The sequence below is a fragment of the Primulina tabacum genome, chromosome 3 (genome assembly GCF_025594145.1).
Source record: "Primulina tabacum isolate GXHZ01 chromosome 3, ASM2559414v2, whole genome shotgun sequence".
In the NCBI taxonomy this organism is placed as follows: domain Eukaryota; kingdom Viridiplantae; phylum Streptophyta; class Magnoliopsida; order Lamiales; family Gesneriaceae; genus Primulina; species Primulina tabacum.
This window is the reverse complement of record NC_134552.1, coordinates 13,954,833-13,976,085: the sequence shown is the minus strand read 5'-3', so window position 1 is coordinate 13,976,085 and position 21,253 is coordinate 13,954,833. Positions and strand designations below refer to the sequence as shown.

Here is a 21,253-nt window from a genome sequence, read left to right as displayed (position 1 = left end):
TTTCTCCCCTACTTAAAAGATTTCGTCCTCGAAATCTCAAGGGTCCATATATACATAACATTGGCAAACATATAGTACGCCACCAATTATAGTACATATCAAAACTAAAATCAGTAAATGGATCACTATACATTGAATACAATGGAACAGGTGGAATAGAATCAAACAAGTGTGGATATGATTCTCGCATCTTGCTCTCCAATTCCCATGTTGATTCTTCCACACCATGTCGTGTCCATTGTACTCGAACTAAAGGAATCGATTTGTTACGTAATATCTTTTCCTTTCGATCCATAATGCGAACAGGTTGTTCAACATAGGAAAGAGAATGATCAAGTTCAACCTCGTCAGGTGCAAGCACATGTGATTGATCCGGTTCATATTTTCTCAACATAGAAACATGAAATACATCATGAATAGCAGATAAAGCTGGTGGTAATGCCAATCGATACGCAAGATCACCAACTCGATCCAGAATCTCGTATGGACCAACATATCGAGGAGATAATTTCCCTCGCATGCCGAATCGAACAGTGCCTCTAAAGGGAGATATTTTCAAAAACACTCTGTCACCTTTTTGGAATTCCAAGGGTCGTCTTCGTTTGTTCGCATAACTCGTTTGACGATCCTGAGCAGCTTTCATCCGCTACCGAATCAACTGAACCTTATCGTTCATTTCTTGTATCATTTCAGGTCCAGTCAATTGTCTTTCACCAATTTCATCCCAGAATAATGGTGATCTACATCGTCTCCCATATAGAGCTTCAAATGGTGCCATACCGATACTCGTCTGAAAGCTATTATTATAAGAAAATTCAACTAATGGTAAGGCATCTTGCCATCCCATTCTGAAGTCCATCACAACAGCACGCAACATATCCTCTAACGTTTGAATCGTACGCTCAGTCTGGCCATCAGTTTGAGGATGATAAGCAGTACTCATAGCCAAACGCGTACCCATCGCTTCCTGAAAACTACCCCAGAATTTAGAAGCAAATCTGGGATCACGATCAGATACAATTGAGACTGGCACACCATGCAGCCTCACAACATTCTCAATGTATAAACGGGCCATTCTCTTATAAGGATAAGTCCGTTCATACGGAATGAAATGCGCAGATTTCGAAAGACGATCAATAATGACCCAAATAGCATCACAGCCCTTGGGCGAACGAGGTAAATGAGTCACAAAATCCATAGCAATATGTTCCCAATTCCATTTCGGGATTTCAAGACTATGGAGTAATCCTCCAGGTTTTATTCTCTCGGCTTTCACTTGCTGGCAGACAAGAAATTTTGAAATAAACTCAGCAATGTTCTTCTTCATACGTTTCCACCAGAATTGAGGTCTCAATGTCAAATACATCTTTCGGCCTCCAGGGTGAATATTGTATTTGCTACAATGTGCTTCTCGAAGAAGGGCATATTTCAAATCAAAATCATTAGGAACTACCAGCCGACCATTAAGTCGTAAAGAACCATCAGAAGAAATCTGAAATCCAGACTGATGTCCAGCATATACAAGTTCTTTCGACTTTTGGATCTGAGCATCGCTTCGTTGGGCCTTTCGTATTTTCGATATCAAGTTCGGCTCAATTTGCAATGCTGAGACAGTGACAGAATTCCAATTCGAGTGAAAAGTCCAACCAGAAGTACATATATCCTCATGTACCTTGGCGACACAAACAGAAGCTAACACAGAATCATGTACTTTACGACTAAGGGCATCCGCAGTAACATTCACCGATCCAGGGTGATATTGAATCTCACAATCAAAATCCTTCAGGAGATCCATCCACCTGCGTTGCCTCATATTCAAATCAGATTGAGAAAAGAGATATTTCAGACTCTTATGGTCCGAATAGATAACAAACTTTTCTCCGTACAAGTAATGTCGCCAAATCTTCAAAGCAAACACAATGACGGCCAATTCGAGATCATGAACAGGATAACGTGTTTCATGAGATTTCAATTGACGAGACGCATAAGCAACCACTTTGCCATGTTGCATCAGAACACAGCCCAAACCTTTACCAGACGCATCTGTACATACCACAAATCCTCCGGTACCTGAGGGAATAGTAAGCACATGTGCTGTGGTTAATCTCGTCTTTAATTCAAGAAAACTAGCTTCACATTCATCTGACCAAATGAATCGCTGATTCTTCTGTGTTAGTTGAGTAATAGGTTTAGTTATTTTCGAAAATCCTTCAATAAAACGACGATAATATCCAGCCAAACCCATGAAGCTACGGATCTCAGGAACATTCGTAGGTCTCGGCCAATTCAATACAGCTTCTACCTTCGCAGGATCAACAGATATGCCATGTCTCAAAATGACGTGGCCCAAAAAATACCACCTTGTCCATCCAAAATTCGCATTTGGACAATTTGGCGTATAAATGACTAATATGAAGAGTTTGAAGTACCAGTCTCAATTGTTCAGCATGCTCCTTTTTCGATTTCGAATACACAGGAATATCATCGATAAACACAATAACGAACTGGTCAAGATAATCTCGGAAGACACGATTCATTAAATCCATAAAAACAGCAGGAGCATTCGTGAGACCGAAAGGCATAACCAAGAATTCATAATGGCCATACCTCGTACGAAAAGCAGTTTTGGGCACATCTTCGTCTCGAACTCGTACTTGATGATACCTAGAACGAAGATCAATTTTCGAGTATACAGAAGTACCTTGAAGTTGATCAAACAAATCATCAATACGAGGAAGTGGGTACTTGTTTTTCACAGTAGCCTGATCAGTTGTCTATAGTCGATACACATTCGCCTAGTACCATCTTTCTTTCGAAAAAATAAAACTGGAGCTCCCCAAGGTGATACACTCGGTCGAATATATCCCTTATCGAGAAGATCCTGTAATTGTTCTTTCAATTCTTTCAATTCCAGAGGTGCCATGCGATAGGGAGCTTTAGATATGGGAGCAGTCCCCGGCATAAGATCAATACTAAACTCAACTTCTCGATGAGGAGGAAAATCAGGAATCTCATCGGGAAATACATCTGGAAACTCTTTCGCAACAGGAATCTCAGATAAAGAAGGTTCCTTTTTAGAGACATCAATAGCGTCGATAAGATAACCCTCATCTCCGCTAGTCAGAAGTCGAGACATTTCTAAGGAAGATACCAATGGAATTTTGGCTTGGGAACCCTTGCCATAAAAATTCCACTTGGGTCCATCAATCGGTCGAAATCGAACCACTCCATGACAACAATCAACAATAGCTCGATTTGTCGTCAAGATATCCATGCCAACAATACAATCAAAGTCATGCATTGGGAGGACAATCAAATTCAGAAATACCATATTATCCTCATATATCAATACACAATTATGCACAACTTTCCCAGACAAAATAATCTTCCCTGCTGGCGTGGCTATCGACAAAGTATCATACAACGGGGTACACTCAATATCATGAGATGCAACCAAGGCATGAGATATGAATGAATGAGATGCTCCTGTATCAAATAAAACACGTGCAGGATAATCGCAAAGCATGCAAATACCTGCAATCACGCCACCAGGAGCTTCTCTCGCCTGATCCTCGGTCATGGCGTACACTCTCACTTGAGGAGGAACTTGGGCACTCTGACCACCCTGTCCTCGATATCGTGGGACACTCGACTGCTGAAAGGATGGAGCATGAACAGTAGGTTTCATCATACTGGGGCCACCTCTAAATCCTCCAAGTCGTACCCCTGTTTAGACATACTCGAGAGAAATGGCCTTCCTGCCCACACTGATAACAAGTACCAAACATACCTCGACACTGCTCGATAGTATGTTTACCCCCACAATGGCTACAATAAGGAACAATCACAGGACTCCTTCTCTGGGATCCACTAGAACTCGAAGAAGACGAAGAAACTGAATCGGTCTTCTTGAACTTCTTACCTCTCGGCTGCAAAGTAGGCTGCTGAGCTGACACTAGAGGTGGAGGAGTATACTGTGGACCTCCTCGCCTAAGTCCAGCCTCGGCTGCCTTGGCTCGTTCAATTGCCTCTGCGTAGCTGGTAGGCAATCCAGAAACAACATAAGTATATATAGCAGGATGCAATCCATTCACAAACCTGTTATATTTTGCCTTCGCATTCTCAGCTACGTGAGGTGCATACTTCAATAGAGTAGAAAATTTTGAAGCATATTCTGCAACAGTCATCGTTCCCTGCTGCAGATTATTAAATTCATTCTCCTGAGCAGTATAATAAGAAGGAGGGGAATACTGCTCCAAAAACTGGGCCTTGAAGACATCCCATGTGACTTCAATCCCGGCCTCTTTCAATCCAATCTCAGCGGCTTCCCACCAAGATTTTGCTCGGTCTTTCAATTGATACAAAGCAAGTTTCAATCTCCGAGCCTTGGAATACTCAACAATATTAAACAAGTGCTCGATATCTTTCAACCAGGCCTCTGCTCTTTCAGCACTCTCAGTGCCAAAGAACCTTGGTGGTTTCAAATCCTGGAATCGAGCCATCACTACATCCATGGACAATCCTTCAAATTGTCCAACTATCCTCTCAGTACTGCTACTCGCAGTTTCATTTGTGGGATCCATCTACAATCAAAATATGAATATCACAAATCCATATCAATTTCACATCATTATCATCTCATATCATCAATCTCATCAATAACTTACTCAAATCAAATCAAGTAAGAGCAAGTAATACAAATAGATCAAACACAAGCGCACAATTCATTTGTGCCTATTCAAGTGTACACAAGACTCAATCGAGCATTCCCAGCTATGCTCTGATACCACTCTGTATGGGGCTCTTAGCTCCTAATCGTTATTACAATGCACTTTGATTAGGGTTAACTAAATACAGCGGAAAACGAGTTTAAATTTTTTTTACAATGAGCCCGAAATATTTCTTCTATAATTTAAATACTAAAAATAGTATTTAATTTCACATCATAAACATGCCCACACGAAATCATAACCAATCATATACAAACAACTCATATTCTCGGGACATGCCCGGTATATAAATACACACATATATACTGGGAACAAAACATAAACATCAAATCAACTGTGACTCCCTCCAGAAGTACCCTCTCCAGTCTCCTGATATCCTGGAGTACCTGCCATTGTCCACACACAAAGACAACAATAGCCCCCCTTGGGGTGAGCAAAGCTCCGTATGGAACAACCATCATATATACCACAAGTATCTAAACAATGATATATGGTATGCAATGCATGTATGTCGTGGAGGTATCGGGTCAAATGCCCATCCACTGAGCACATGTCAGAATCAAACGAATCGCTATCAAATCAATGCTCGAGCTAGCACACCGGCCTCAATAAGGGATACTCGTATGATAGCATCGACGAAGCGCCATCAAATCCCAAATCTCATATCAATCGTCGGGGCCACAAATGTCTATGTTTTAAGGGTCATGTAATACCAAACATAGCATTGTGTTCACAAACCCCAGAATCCAATCAAATCATATCAGGGTATCCAAGGATCATAGCTCAACGTGCATGTCATGTATCGATGTATGCATCAAACAATGTGTGTTAACAAAACATTTATTTTATACATCGATATTCCAATCACAATGTCATGTATGCCACATAAACTCACAATTAAGGCATATAGACATGTATTCTCGTTCCAATCAATCAAACTAATCCAACATATATCATATAATACTGATACATGTCGTATGTTACCCGGTCGCAACATACCTCAATTCTTCGTTTCCAGTTGATGTAGCCTGAAGATATCGGTATAATACTTTATCTACATCAATAACATACTCATTCCAATCAATAACATAATCCAAAATCATTAATATGAGTTTCAAATATCATTTGAAATTTCAAAAATTCATATTAAATCAAAATCATATCATAATTCAATTCCGACTTCAAAACTTAGTTTCTTGTCGGTTATTCTACCACATATAGAAATCTTGACTTCAAATACATGCTATTTCAGCACTTTCATATTTAGAGGTACTGAAACTAGAAGAAAATTACCTCAAAAGGAAGCTCTCGACGCGAGGATTCCGAATATATAATTTGTTTCAAGTTTGGACAACGTTTCGAGGTGATTTCGTACGAAAGAAATCGAATTCCCTCTTTCTCTCTCGAAGCTTCAGCAAGGGATAAAGAAAATAAAGGCAAAATTCATTCTTATCAGCTTTATAACGTGTGCTACAGAAGCATTCGCGCATATGCGTGACCAAACTCGCGCATATGCGCGCATAGTTCTGCCCGCGCGTGCAGTTCTGCCCGAGCGTGCAGTTCTGCCCGCGCGTGCAGTTCTGCCCGCGCGTGCAGTTCTGCCCGCGCGTGCAGTTTTGCGCGGGTGCGCGCCTTGCTTTGTCCGAAACGCTATTTTAGGTTTCGAATTAGCAAAAATGGTAAACAGGAAAGTTGTAGACTATGTCTTGGCTTTCATTTGCCACTGACCTCACTCAATTTGGATATTGCATGCGAGAGTTATGCTCATTCTCCCAAACTGTGTCATTGTAGGAACTACAACGCACACGATACATTTCGGGATGATTTTGCCCATATTTCCAAATGGATTTGGACAAAACTCAAAACATAAAAGTTTTAGTATTATGTATTATCTTTTCAAAGAAATTGGCCTCATGTCATTTGGACCAATACTCTGTTAATTATGCTAAAAACCGTAACATGTGTCACTTTTCTGTTGCGGTTCATCACATGTTTCAAATACAAATCAATTTCTAATACAATCTTTCATCCTCACCACCTATTTTCTCACTTTCATTGTCATGATATACATCATATACATAATCACATGACAATTTCATGAATTATCGATAATCAACATAGGATTTACGATAATACGATACACGGTCCTTACAGCTAAATTGTTCCGCTATGCTACCATCAACTAGCTTCAATGCTTTTTTGCGACCCAAATAAGTTTGTTTATATGTGAGGGCTACATTCAACGTAGATTTAACCTCTTCTCTAAACTCTCTGGTACCTAACTTAGGATTTGATTTCAATTTATTCACGAAAGTTTCACCTAACCAGCTTGACTTGATGATTTTGTTCTTAACATTCCAATAGCAGTTTTTGTGCTCAGATTCAAAAGTCTTTATCTGCTAGCAACTGTCCTTACTCATTGGTGACACATGAATAACCCATTCACATCCTTCATTTTTGCACACGCCTCGAAGCCTACTTTTGTCATTCTTCACAAAGTTAACTATCATCCCTCGTCTGATACAATGACTTTCTATAGCAAACTTTGCCTCTTTTTTTGAATCAAATATCATACCAAGCTTCAAATCAGGATTTTCCGAATATTCATACATTTGGAATTTTTGTGGATCTTCCTCTTCAGAATCAAATGCACTCTCTAACTCATCACTTTTTGCACAATCATCATCTCCTTCATCACCTTGCATTCTTTCAAACAAATCATTGGAAATATCACCATCAATGACTATATTTTTCCCCTTTCCCTTATAATTTTCTTCTTCTTCGAAATCAAATTCACTATCGTTAAATTCTACATCAGCTTCACCATTGATTCCAACCCTTGTTTTCGGTTCAACTTCATTCGGTTTTTCTAAAACACAGGATGCATCTATCTGATTTATTGAAACACATTCATCATGTTCAATATAAATTTCCACTTCATAGTTTTTGGGGACATGGTTCCTAATTTCAACCACATCAGCATCACTTTCCAAATATCTACCATCGGTCAAAGATTTACCGATTTTGTGCCAAAATCTGAACCTATCTTTGTCCAGGCATCCTAATTCCTTAGCATAACCCCATAGTTCAATCAAGCCTATCTTATCCATGTCCACAAAATCAAAGAATTCAGTACTCCCACCTTTGTACATTTTCCTCTTGCGATTGGTTTCCATTGAACCGTTGTAGTACAATTTAATTGTAACAAGAGTGGGTTCTCGCATCCAGCCTAACAAACAGAATATTAACATCTCGTAAATGTGATAAATCTCAATAAATTTATCCACAAAGTCATCACATTTAAAAAGGAAACATTACCGTAATTCGGGTGAATTCAATTGAAAATTTACTTCTTCGAGCCATTACCGCCTTCTACTTAAGCGAAACAACCAATATACTATTTCGAAAAAAAATAAGTAACATGAAAATTTGAGTCAGCAACTGCAACAAATTAATCAAGGACAGCTTGCTTACTTCTTATGCGCTGAATTCTTTCTTATCGAGCTGAAAGCTTGCCATTACCGTATTAGGTGCTGAAAGCTTGCCATTACCGTCTTAGGGGATGAAAGCTTATTTCTTACGGGCTGAAAACTTGCCATTACCGTATCCAAGCATTCGCACTCAGCTTTCCTGCCATCGCTTTATTTGGGGAGTTACGGTTGGCGTAGGGGTAATGGCAAGTACACTGATTTGGGGGGGATGAGGATTCTTTGATTTGGGGATTTAGGGTTCTCGTGGGGGCTGGCAAATAATCTGATTTGGGGAGAAATCGAATGCCTTCTTAAATAAAAGATCACGTGACATGCACATGATGTGGGTCAACGTTAATATTAACGTCTAGTCAACGACAGGGACCAATTCGGGAAGATTTTAAATACATGAAGGATTAATTAAGCAGTCAATAAAAAAGAGGTACTGAAATGGGAAAAGCCGTAAACAATAAGGACGAAAATGAGTATTATCCCGAAATATTTATAAGCTTTGATTCATGATCAAATCAAAAATCCTACTTGGATCACGATACTTTGTTTTCATTATTTACAAAATTTCATATATAAATTTTTACTCTTGAAAATATCATGCATAATTAATTTATTATCAACTTATGATTATTCAAATATAAACACACACACACATATATATATATATGTATCTATATATTTATTTATTTTTAAATTAAGTGACTTTTATTTAATCACTCAATTAATTAATTAGTAGATTCTAGATTCTTCTAGAATATTTCATGGGAATTTTGCACTTAGTAGTCACCACTATTAATATTATTATTTAATTAGTATATTTTAAATTTCCTCAATAAATAATTGTGAACTCGTTATAATCTTGATCGACGATCAGACAACGTAAATGTGTCGAGGGTATAAATCACGTTCATATAATGAAAAATCAAAAGTTCGAATATTAAAATTTACACTAATCTTTTTTCGGCATGTGACAGTTTTGTGAACTCATTCACCAAAATAGGCAATTCCACTATCCTTACAAAATAAGCAATTAATCTAATTTCCGCAACTTCCAATAATAGAATCAACTTATAAACTTATTTATAAATAATATGTTTGATATTCATCAAATTACAGTCGCCAAATTCAACTCCTTGAACTTAATTATCTCAACGAGAACACAAAATCCAATACTTATGTGATTCTCAATAGTTAGGAGATACAATTAGTCATGAGTTCACAACATTATATGATTCAAAATAATATTTATTCTTATCCGAGCTTACCCTAGTTAGGCTCATTCTTTTCATCAACCTCTTGATTAATAATGTTACAGCTCAAGTCTGATTGCATTAATCGGTTCATGGTAAGAACGTTAGTAGCATCGCCCCCACGATCCCCTAGGTATCACTGATAGTGACTACAAGAACCTTAATAAATTCGATAATGATGTAATGTATTTTTTGAGTAATAACAGTGACATAAGATGTGCAACTAGGAAAATATTTTTCCTTAAAACACATGTCTTGCTTAGACCAAAGATTCATTGCACTATTAACTCATCAGATCACATATGATATCTCCACGAGTAGGCAAACGATAAATCCTTGACTACAATGTATTGACTCTTACGTATTTCGAAACTACATCCAACCTCGCCACATGATGACCTAAATGGAGTCGGTAAACGGATCAAAGTACATGCTAGTACGTAGAGCTTCTACGCGATGTCCTGGGTCTAAAGAATAATGGTGCACTACCATAACCGCGAACTATTCCACTCGATAAGTGATAACCACTTGGACAGTTTAAGAGAGTTGTTCAGCATCATTATATGATAATCCACCCGTTTAGAAAATACGTTACACTTCTTAATGAGTTTCATGATCTTACGTTGCAAAGCAGATCTCATTATGTTTATAGTATATTCAAAGACCTTATCTATACAGCTTGCATAGATAGATAGATAACATAAATGTCATAATTGGATAAAATAGCAAAATATTGTTAAAATAAAAATTTTTTTTACACAAGAGTCAATAAAACTCAAGTCACAAGTTGGTTCGCTGGACACCTACTGTAACAGAATGCTTAATTCTCAATATAGCTCGAAAAATTATTTGAACATATTCGAAATAGTCTCGAATTCAATAATTTTAAATATGGATTAAACTATATAGAACTAGTATGAGTCGTTTGCGCCCTGATGGATAGGTTTTATTGATCGAGTGTAAATTGCAAGTTGATTTGGTGTCTAGAATTAGAAATTTTAAAAGAAACTTTGAAAAAAAAATGGAGGTATTTTAAGTCAATAATTTTTTAATCAAAGTTTTTATTCAATACAAAAAAAAAAAGCAAAATCAATATAATTATCTACTAAACAAAATCATCAATTCCATATATATGTGAAAGATTAATGAGTAGGTCTCCTGTGAAACGGTCTCACGAATATTTATTTGTGAGACGGGTCAATCCTACCGATATTCACAATAAAAAGTAATACTTTTAGCATAAAAAGCAATATTTTTTCATGGATGACCCAAATAAGATATCTGTCTCACAAAATACGACCCGTGAGACCGTCTCTCACAATTTTTTGTCAAGATTAATTATGAAAAGCACAATAAATAAAACCTTTAAAATCTCTAAATTTCTTGTGTGTGTGTGTAATTATACTTAACTTACGAATATATTACATGCATCTCTAGATTTAAAGCCTTTAAAATCTCTAGATTACATAGATATATATATACACACACACGTAACTTACGAATATATTACATGCATATGGGTAAATCTGAAGTCAACCAACCAAAAAATGAGCCAAAATATATCAAATGAGACGCATGCAAAGCAGTTGTGTTGCTATATAAACACAAAGCATTACTCTCCATTTCCTCACCAACAAGAAAGAAACTAAGACGAGGCAACATATATATATATATCTTCACAGAATAAGAAAAGATGGAACTCAAATCTTGCCCTCTTCTCTCCGCGGTCCTCCTGGTCCTGGTGGCTTCGTTTCATTACCAAGTCTCCGCCTCCTTCGTCGGCATTTGGAAGCCAATCGAGGACCTGAACTCACCGCTTGTGTTGGAGATCGTCAGATTCGCCGTGTCGGAGCACAACAAAAAGGACGGTGCGAAGTTGCAGTTTGTGAAGGTGGTGAAGGGCGAAAAACAAGTTGTGGAAGGTTTTAATTACAAATTGGTCATCACCGCGAATGATGGAGCCTCTGGAAAGGCGCCGGGAAACTACGAGGCTGTTGTGTGGGACAAGCCTTGGGCGCATTTCAGGCAACTCACGTCATTTACCAAAGTTTGAAGGGAGATGATGTGCAACGCTCGTGTCTCCTGAATAAGGATGTTTTTTTTTTCAATAAGACGTATGAAATGAAGACTTGAGAGAATCTGGATTTTCTTTTATCACCATATTAATATATATAATTTTATTTATCCAGCCTTTTGAATTCCATCTTTTTCTTTTTTCTTTTATTCTTTGGAAATAATTCTATCTTTTTCTACAATCGTTGGAGTAATTCATTTTCACAGTGGTGAATATAATTCCCTTTTAGCTCGTATTATTTTAAATTTTTATTTTGAAATACTCATGTACTTTATTTCGACAAATTTTGATATTTCATCATATATTTATTTCAAAAAAAAGTCAAATAATTTTTTTAAAAATCCATTGAAAGATTGTCTTTTGATTGATGAATTTGAGATGATACATTTCAAGTTTCTTGACTTGTTTTGATGAACAAACTTGAAATGATATTCGAAATTTCAATATAATTGTAGTGAATTTCAAATACGTCCAAGATCTGTCGTCATTTGAAATTTATCTTTCAAACCTTTACCAAATTAAATCATAATCCAAGTGCAACCTTAACGAATGTGATTCACTTTCAAGACAAATGGTAACATCCAGATAGGATCTGGATCATGTGTTAATAGATTTATAGATTTATAAGTAATTCTTCTAGTGTCTTGTATCAAGCCTTTTCGTAAAGTAAGAACTTGTGTGTTTAGTAGTTGAAATCCATAATATAGTCTTTTTTTTTGGGATCTTTTAAAATATTTCACATGGTGCTAAACATTATTTATCGTTAAAAAGTATGTTTCGTGTGAGACGGTCTCTCGTAGAATTATATCCGTAAGATAGAATGACTCGCTCCATATTTATAAAAAAAAAAATTTTGACAAAAAATAATATTTTTCATAAATCAGGTTGAGTTGGATATCTGTATCACAAAATTGATTTGTGTGACGATCGCGTAATTATTGTCATCATAAATTTTAGATTTTGTATGTCTTATTATATTTATTTCGGGAACCTCATATGAGACATCATATACAAAACTTTAAATATTTGCAGTATTAACTCCTTTAATAATAATGTACACTTTTTTTCATGTCCTTTTGGATATTTTGTCATGGAACATGAATTATGTTTATTTTGTTTTTTCAGAATGTATCTTTGATCTTAATGTTGCTAGTTCATATTTATTTTATTATTTTTTATATTTAACATGATTTCCTAATTTTTTTTTATTAAAATTAACATATTATATTAAAATATAATATCACAATAATTTATTTCATACAATAATTGATTAGAGATAAGCATTGTATTTAGAGGAATTAAGAATTTGTTTAGATGGATTTATGTATTTTGGGACAAGTGAAACATAAAAATTACAGCTGATATATCAGGACATAAAATTTTCTCCCCTAATATTCTCAAATCTGGTTTATTTTTATATAAAAAAACTCAAATATAAAATTATGAATATGTCTATTGTGGAGTAGAATATATGTGAGACGAGTCGACCTGACTCATATTTTCAATTAAAAATAATTGTTAGAGTGTATTAATCATAATTGCTTGTTAGAGTAATCAAAACGCGATGCTTGAGATTCTGTACGCTTTAAAATATTTGAGTTGCACCGTTACTATCAGCTACAACTTTTGACAAACGTTAATTCCTACAATTAGTATTAGAGCCAAACACTAATTTCTAAAATTAGTATTAGACGCAAGATAATGAGTTTGATTCTCATTTATTGCAAGGAGTGCAATTATTTGTGTTAAAGTGCGGAAGAAATGAATTTCTGGGAATACATTTTTGTTTATGCATTAGTCTTTACAGAGACAAACACCACCTATTTATAGCAGCTAGACCAAAGGAAGAAACGTAATAAGGCAAAACACGTTTATTGTGATGATCTAACTCTTACTACTAACACTAGCTAACACACCCCCGCAAGCTTGGTATAAATTGCAAAGACCAAGCCTGGACAACAGAAAAGCATGTTGTTCTCTGCCCAAACTCTTGGTGAAGACATCGGCTAGTTGATTATCGATAGAAACGTGAACGGGCCGAATAATCCCCAGCTTGATTTTCTCTCTAATCAAATTAACTCTTTGACAAGAATAAGAGTAGATCTCTTGTGAGACGGTCTCACGAATATTTATCTGTGAGATGAGTTAATTCTACTGATATTCACAATAAAAAGTAATACTCTTAGTATAAAAAGTAATATTTTTTAATTGATGACCCGAATAAGAGATCTGTCTCACAAAATACGATATGTGAGATTGTCTCACACAAGTTTTTGTCCAAGAAATAATTATTACACCCATATACCTGCATTCTCAATAATTCTTTTAATCCTAAATAATAATAATACATTTTTAAAATTACAATATTCTATTTATATCGCTTATGTTTGCTATTATTTGGTGTACACGTGTAGGTAATTATTAACGAAGTTCAGTAACCCAAGTCTGGATTGTCATATTTCAAAATGCAATGATTTTTAGGAAAATTGGTGTGGCATAAACGTGTTGAATCTAAAAAAAAAACTCTTGTGAAACGGTCGTATAGATCAATTTTATTAGACATATATTCTATTTGGTTTCTGATATAATTTTTCTATTACAAAATAAAATTTTAAGGAAAAATTATATGTATATAAATTACCTTTATTCAAATTACAATTGACTTTATTGTCCCAATTACTCGATCACGTTACAAGTAAGTGTGAATTGCTAATATCCGATTTTTGAATAAAATAATATTCCTTGGAATTATCTAAAGCTTGTATATGGTATACAAACAACATATGACTTTCGAATTGGCGAATTTCAAATGATATTTTAGAATATTGATTTATGTAATCGAAAAAATCCGTAACATCGATTTAAAAAATATTATTAAACAATCATTTATTTTTATTATACATTTATTTATTTATTATTATCATTTGATTATTAACTTGTAATTTCATATATTATTATTATTATCACCGCCATATCAAAAGCATGATGTCCAAATGTCACATACTCATTATATTAACACATTCAATATATCACGTTCATTGTAATATTAAAACTCATTATTTATAGGTCTTATTGTCTACTAATCCATATTTATTTTTATCTTACATAAATAAATACATTTCAATTTTATTTATACAATTTTAATGATTATTACTTAAAACAAATATTATTATTATTTTAAAATATATTTATTACTTAAAATTAATTTATCCTATTTTACGAATGTAATTTATGTAAAATTAAAATATTATTATTAATTTGAAATGTAGGAGCACAACATAGGAAAAAAATCACATTTGCATAAAATTAAAAATAAACTGTCCAAAACATATAAAATATTAATTCAAGTATTGTTGTTTATTATGTTCAAATTTGCTCAACTAAGTCGATACGAAGTTGATGATGCACTTGACTGTCACGTAATTCAGAATTTGTCCAAAGATAATCATGAAATCCTCGTTTTGAGCCTTTGACGGGTTGTACGATTGTCTTCTTTATTTAGGTCTACATCTAGACTCGTATCTTGGTTGGATGAGGTTTTTCTTTGCCCCCGACTCAGAGGTCCTCGCCTTCTTCATGCCAACAAGATGATCAACGGACTATAGAATAAACATTAATGGACGACCTTTTACGATTCTCGACACTTGCTCGATATTAAATATAATTATATATATATAGAGCAATGATACCCTGCACACATGTGGGCGCCTGCCTACGTGGCACGCCCACAACCACACAAAATTTTTTGTTTTGTTTTTTTTAAAAAAAGCTGACCAATCATGCACCGCCACGTAGGCGGTGCTCATGATAACAAATTCGTATATATATATATCATTATATATATATATATATATATATATTGCTCGATATTAAATATAATGATATATATAATGGACATGAGACATTCTCATTACAACAAATATTTCATTCTACTCGATGTACGAATGCTCGTTATTACATCATCATTTAGTATTCTGATGGATATATTTTATTATAATTTTTTTATATTATTATATTAATTTTTTTTATATATTTATTTTAAAAATGTGTTTCGGTAATCCAGCAAACATAGGATACCAAACATTATGATGTGTTTCGGTAATCCAGCAAAATATTCTCCAAATCACATTCTAAAATAAGCTCCCTATAAATAGAGAAGTAAGCCATGCACATACCACCAATCCCCAATAAATAACAAACTTTGATTCATTAGCTCAAAAAAATGGCTAACAAGTCACTCACTTTGATTTTGGTTCTCTGCTTCGTATTCGTATTCATCTCCGCCTATGCACGTCCCTCCACCAACATGCTCCGAGGCCTAAAACCCGTAGCTACCGATACCCAAACCCCGAGTTCTAAGGACCCGGGCTCTCACTTCAACGTCGCTTTAGACCCTAAGGATCCCAAGGTTGTAGAACTTGGAAAATTTTCTATCGATGAAGAAAACAAGAAAGCCGAGTCCAAGTTGAACTTTGGTGGTGTTCTCAAGGCTGTGTACGGCAGACATGGCGATGCGCAAATGTACGCACTTGTTATCGGTGCATCGGACGCCACCGGCTCCAACGAGTACTATGCGTACGTGTCGGTCGACCAAGATTCTAAAGAACTCGTTGCCTGCATTAAAAAAAATTAAATTGATGTTGCCAAAAGTATTAATTATTTCTGTAGTATAAGTTATTGAATAATGTAATATGCATGAAGCCTTGCATGAGTTTTTTTTAATGTAAAATTCGTGCAAATAATAATTATGCAGTAATTATACAATAATATATATAAAATGTGTTTCTGTTAATTTAGAGCACTTTATATTTGTTTAGTTGTCTAACTAATTCTTTTTTCTCATTATATATTAATGTGTGTGATTATTTTATTATTGAGTATGTCTCCTGTGAGACGGTCTCACGAATCTTTATATGTGATACGGGTCAACCCTACCGATATTCACAATAAAAAATAATACTCTCAGCATAAAAAGTAATATTTTTTAATGGATAACTCAAATATGATATCCGTCTCACAAAATACGACTCGTGACTCACACAAGTTTTTGTCTTTATTAATTGGTTGGCTGCTCAACGCGTTTGAGAAACAAGGAAACTGAAAAAAAAAAAATTTATTATTTTAACAAATATGTAATTTGTTGGAATCATTTTTTGGGGGTTAATCACTAATCAATTGTCCTCCCCAGAGATCAATAAATTTGAAAAAAAAAGGTTATTTCACTTAAGTCTCGGTTGAAAAAGTTTGTCTGTGTTTGTATAATCTCTAAAATTATAAAAATATGATATCGTTGATTTTAATTTCTTTCCTTAGAATATATTTTATAATCATTTCTGCATCTCTTAAAAACTATTATTTTATTAAAACCTCAAAATATATTCCTGATTGCATCAATCTTATCATATCACTCGTTTTGTACAAGTATTATTTATCTCGATCAATCAAATTATTAATTATTTATTTCACATCAATCAAATTCGTAATAATTTATCTCACATCAATCAAATCAATAATATAAAATTATGATATTACCCTTAATAAATAATATTATTAATATTCTATTAATATTTTCAACAATGACAAAATAGTAATATTATATTATCTCAAATTTAATCAATCAAATCAATTAAATGAAACACTATATTAACTATCATTTTCTATTTATTTTATTATTACAAAATATTATTTATCTTCATACTATATATCTCATATCATGAACCAAACGGTACCTAAAATTATAAAAATAATTTCTTTCCTTAGAATATATTTTATAATCATTTCTACATCTCTTAAAAACTATTATTTTATTATTAAAATCTAAAATATATTCCTGATTGCATCAAATCTTAATTCAATATATGGTATTTTGAATTTTTTTGGATCTAATCTCCCAAGACAAATAGCTTATCATTTATCCAAATGGACCAAATTTAGGGTTGCAAGAAAATCGAGTCAACTTGAAAAATATTTGATTCATATTTAAAATTATCGAATTTGGGCGAAACTCGAACATGCTCCAATTTATTTTTAGCCGAAGCCAAATTATTTTGTTTGATAGTTAACGAACTTTAATATTTTTTTAAATATAATATGATTATATACTAAACAAATATATTTCCTTATTTTTTAGTATTTATTTTCGACAGATAGTTCAAATATGTCACAAAACATATTCCCATGCTTCAAGTCAAACTTGAACTACTACAATTAATCGAGGAAAAAAATTTAAAATTCCAAACGTTGTCAAATATTACAAGTTTTCTGGTTCTATCATGTAGCCTGGTGCATATATTATGTGCTCTACGGCTCTACCAGCCAAGGTTTCGTCGATCAATCTCAAACCTGATATTTCAGCAATATCTTTCTGAAGTTTAAGCATCTCAATTTGTTGACCTACAACCAGTGGCGTCTGTCCGACCTAGAATTTTAAACTCTACAATCTTTTAATATTTTAAAGTGATATACCCGTACTAATATCATATTATGCCAAAATTATACAAAATGTACATATAAATTTTTTTTAAAAAAGTTGAGCCACCTGAGCTAAAGCTCGAGTATATTAGAGTGTAGCTCCTCCCTTTCCTACAACCACCTGCACAACCTCGTCAAATAATCTCCTCTCACTCTATCCTCAATTATTTCCACCATAGTTGTCTTTCATACACCTCCTGCATCGCAAATGGCTACGATAGGGACATGGCTATCTTTCAAAGACTCCAAAATGTCTTTCTCGCTTAGATCGCACTAGAGATATAAAAGAACTTTTCATCGAGACTGGATCATCGGAATTTCATAAATCTGACGGTCTTGCAGCGGTGACGAGACGGCGTCCGGTGGAACGGGTGGTGGCCAAAATTTTCCTTATGATGGAGAGGGAAGGAAATTTTGTCTGCTAAAATATGTGTGTGAAAACTTGTCTTATTTCATATAACACTTAATGAAATATTTATAAGCTTTGATTCATGATCAAATCAAAAATCATACTTGGATCACGATACTTTGTTTTCATTATTTACAAAATTTCATATATAAATTTTTACTCTTGAAAATATTATGCATAATTAAATTATTATCAACTTATGATAATTCAAATATAAACACACACACACACACACACATATATATATATGTATGTATGTATCTATATATTTATTTATTTTTTAAATTAAGTGACTTTTATTTAATCACTCAATTAATTAATTAGTAGATTCTAGATTCTTCTAGAATATTTTATGGGAATTTTGCACTTAATAGTCACCACTATTAATATTATTATTTAATTAGTATATTTTAAATTTCCATAATTAATTCTCAATATAGCTCGAAAAATTATTTGAACATATTCGAAATATTCTCAGATTCATTAATTTTAAATATGGATTAAACTATATAGAACTAGTATGAGTCGTTTGCGCCCTGATGGATAGGTTTTATTGATCGAGTGTAAATTGCAAGTTCATTTGGTGTCTAAGATTAGAAATTTTAAAAGAAACTTTGAAAAAAAAAAAATTGAGGTATTTTAAGTCAATAATTTTTTAACCGAAGTTTATATCCAATACAAAAAAAAGAAGCAAAATCAATATAATTATCTACTAATAAACAAAATCATCAATTCCATATATGTGAAAGATTAATGAGTAGGTCTATTGTGAGATGGTCTCATTAGTATTTATTTGTGAGACGGGTCAATCCTACCGATATTCACAATAAAAAGTAATACTTTTAGCATAAAAAACAATATTTTTTCATGGATGACCCAAATAAGATATCTGTCTCACAAAATACGACCCGTGAGACCGTCTCTAGATTTAAAGCCTTTAAACTCGTAATATTATACGTAACTTACGAATATATTACATGCATCTCTAGATTTAAAGCCTTTAAAATCTCTAGATTACATAGATATATATACACACACACACGTAACTTACGAATATATTACATGCATATGGGTAAATCTGAAGTCAACCAACCAAAAAATGAGCCAAAATATATCAAACGAGACGCATGCAAAGCAGTTGTGTTGCTATATAAACACAAAGCATTACTCTCCATTTCCTCACCAACAAGAAAGAAACTAAGACGAGGCAACATATATATATATATATATCTTCACAGAATAAGAAAAGATGGAACTCAAATCTTGCCCTCTTCTCTCCGCGGTCCTCCTGGTCCTGGTGGCTTCGTTTCATTACCAAGTCTCCGCCTCCTTCGTCGGCATTTGGAAGCCAATCGAGGACCTGAACTCACCGCTTGTGTTGGAGATCGTCAGATTCGCCGTGTCGGAGCACAACAAAAAGGACGGTGCGAAGTTGCAGTTTGTGAAGGTGGTGAAGGGCGAAAAACAAGTTGTGGAAGGTTTTAATTACAAATTGGTCATCACCGCGAATGATGGAGCCTCTGGAAACGCGCCGGGAAACTACGAGGCTGTTGTGTGGGACAAGCCTTGGGCGCATTTCAGGCAACTCACGTCATTTACCAAAGTTTGAAGGGAGATGATGCGCAACGCTCGTGTCTCCTGAATAAGGATGTTTTTTTTTTCAATAAGACGTATGAAATGAAGACTTGAGAGAATCTGGATTTTCTTTTTTCACCATATTAATATATATAATTGTATTTATCCAGCCTTTTGAATTCCATCTTTTTCTTTTTTCTTTTATTTTTTGGAAATAATTCTATCTTTTTCTACGATCGTTGGACTAATTCATTTTCACAGTGGTGAATATAATCCCCTTTTAGCTCGTATTATTTTATATTTTGATTTTGAAATACTCATGTACTTTATTTCGACAAATTTTGATATTTCATCATATATTTATTTCAAAACACAATTTTTTAAAAGTCAAATAATTTTTTTAAAAATCCATTGAAAGATTGTCTTTTGATTGATGAATTTGAGATGATACGTTTCAAGTTTCTTGACTTGTTTTGATGAACAAACTTGAAATGATATTCGAAATTTCAATATAATTATAGTGAATTTCAAATACGTCCAAGATCTGTCGTCATTTGAAATTTATCTTTCAAACCTTTACCAAATTAAATCATAATCCAAGTGCAACCTTAACGAATGTGATTCACTTTCAAGACAAATGTTAACATCCAGATAGGATCTGGATCATCATGTGTTAATAGATTTATAAGTAATTCTTCTAGTGTCTTGTATCAAGCCTTTTCGTAAAGTAAGAACTTGTGTGTTTAGTAGTTGAAATCCATAATATAGTCTTTTTTTTTGGGATCTTTTAAAATATTCCACATGGTGCTAAACGTTATTTATCGTTAAAAAGTATGTTTTGTAACGAGCCCTTTTTTCTTTTGATTTTGAAGACGGCTGGAATTTATTGATAATTACTTTGCCAGGTTCTAGGGGGCCTGTTTCGGCTATTTATTTGAGACGGTCTCTCGTAGAATTATAACCGTAAGATAGATTGACTCGCTCCATATTTATAAAAAAAATAATATTTTTGACAAAAATAATATTTTTCATAAATCAGGTTGAGTTGGATATCTGTATCAAAAATTGATTTGTGTGACGATCCCGAAATTATTGTCATCATAAATTTTAGATTTTGTAAGTCTTATTATATTTATTTCAGGAACCTCATATGAGACATCATTTACAAAACTTTAAATATTTGCAGTATTAACTCCTTTAATAATAATGTACACTTTTTTTCATGTCCTTTTGGATATTTTGTCATGGAACATGAATTATGT

General features: G+C 33.9%; 2 protein-coding genes across 2 annotated transcripts; both read left to right on the top strand.

Moving 5' to 3' along the window:
• The first annotated feature begins 11,155 nt into the window (after positions 1–11,155).
• LOC142538457 (cysteine proteinase inhibitor 1-like) lies at positions 11,156–11,515 on the top strand. The gene has a single exon (XM_075643773.1). The coding sequence runs from the start codon at positions 11,156–11,158 to the stop codon at positions 11,513–11,515; it is 360 nt and encodes a 119-aa protein (XP_075499888.1).
• An 8,150-nt stretch (positions 11,516–19,665) lies between these two features.
• LOC142538456 (cysteine proteinase inhibitor 1-like) lies at positions 19,666–20,025 on the top strand. The gene has a single exon (XM_075643772.1). It carries the CDS (start codon positions 19,666–19,668, stop codon positions 20,023–20,025), a length of 360 nt encoding a protein of 119 aa, XP_075499887.1.
• Positions 20,026–21,253: the final 1,228 nt, after the last annotated feature.

What these genes read in the sequence shown, in the direction of transcription:
- LOC142538457 (XM_075643773.1), top strand. Translation starts at nt 11,156, where the DNA reads ATGGAACTCAAATCTTGCCCTCTTCTCTCCGCGGTCCTCCTGGTCCTG.
- LOC142538456 (XM_075643772.1), top strand. Translation starts at nt 19,666, where the DNA reads ATGGAACTCAAATCTTGCCCTCTTCTCTCCGCGGTCCTCCTGGTCCTG.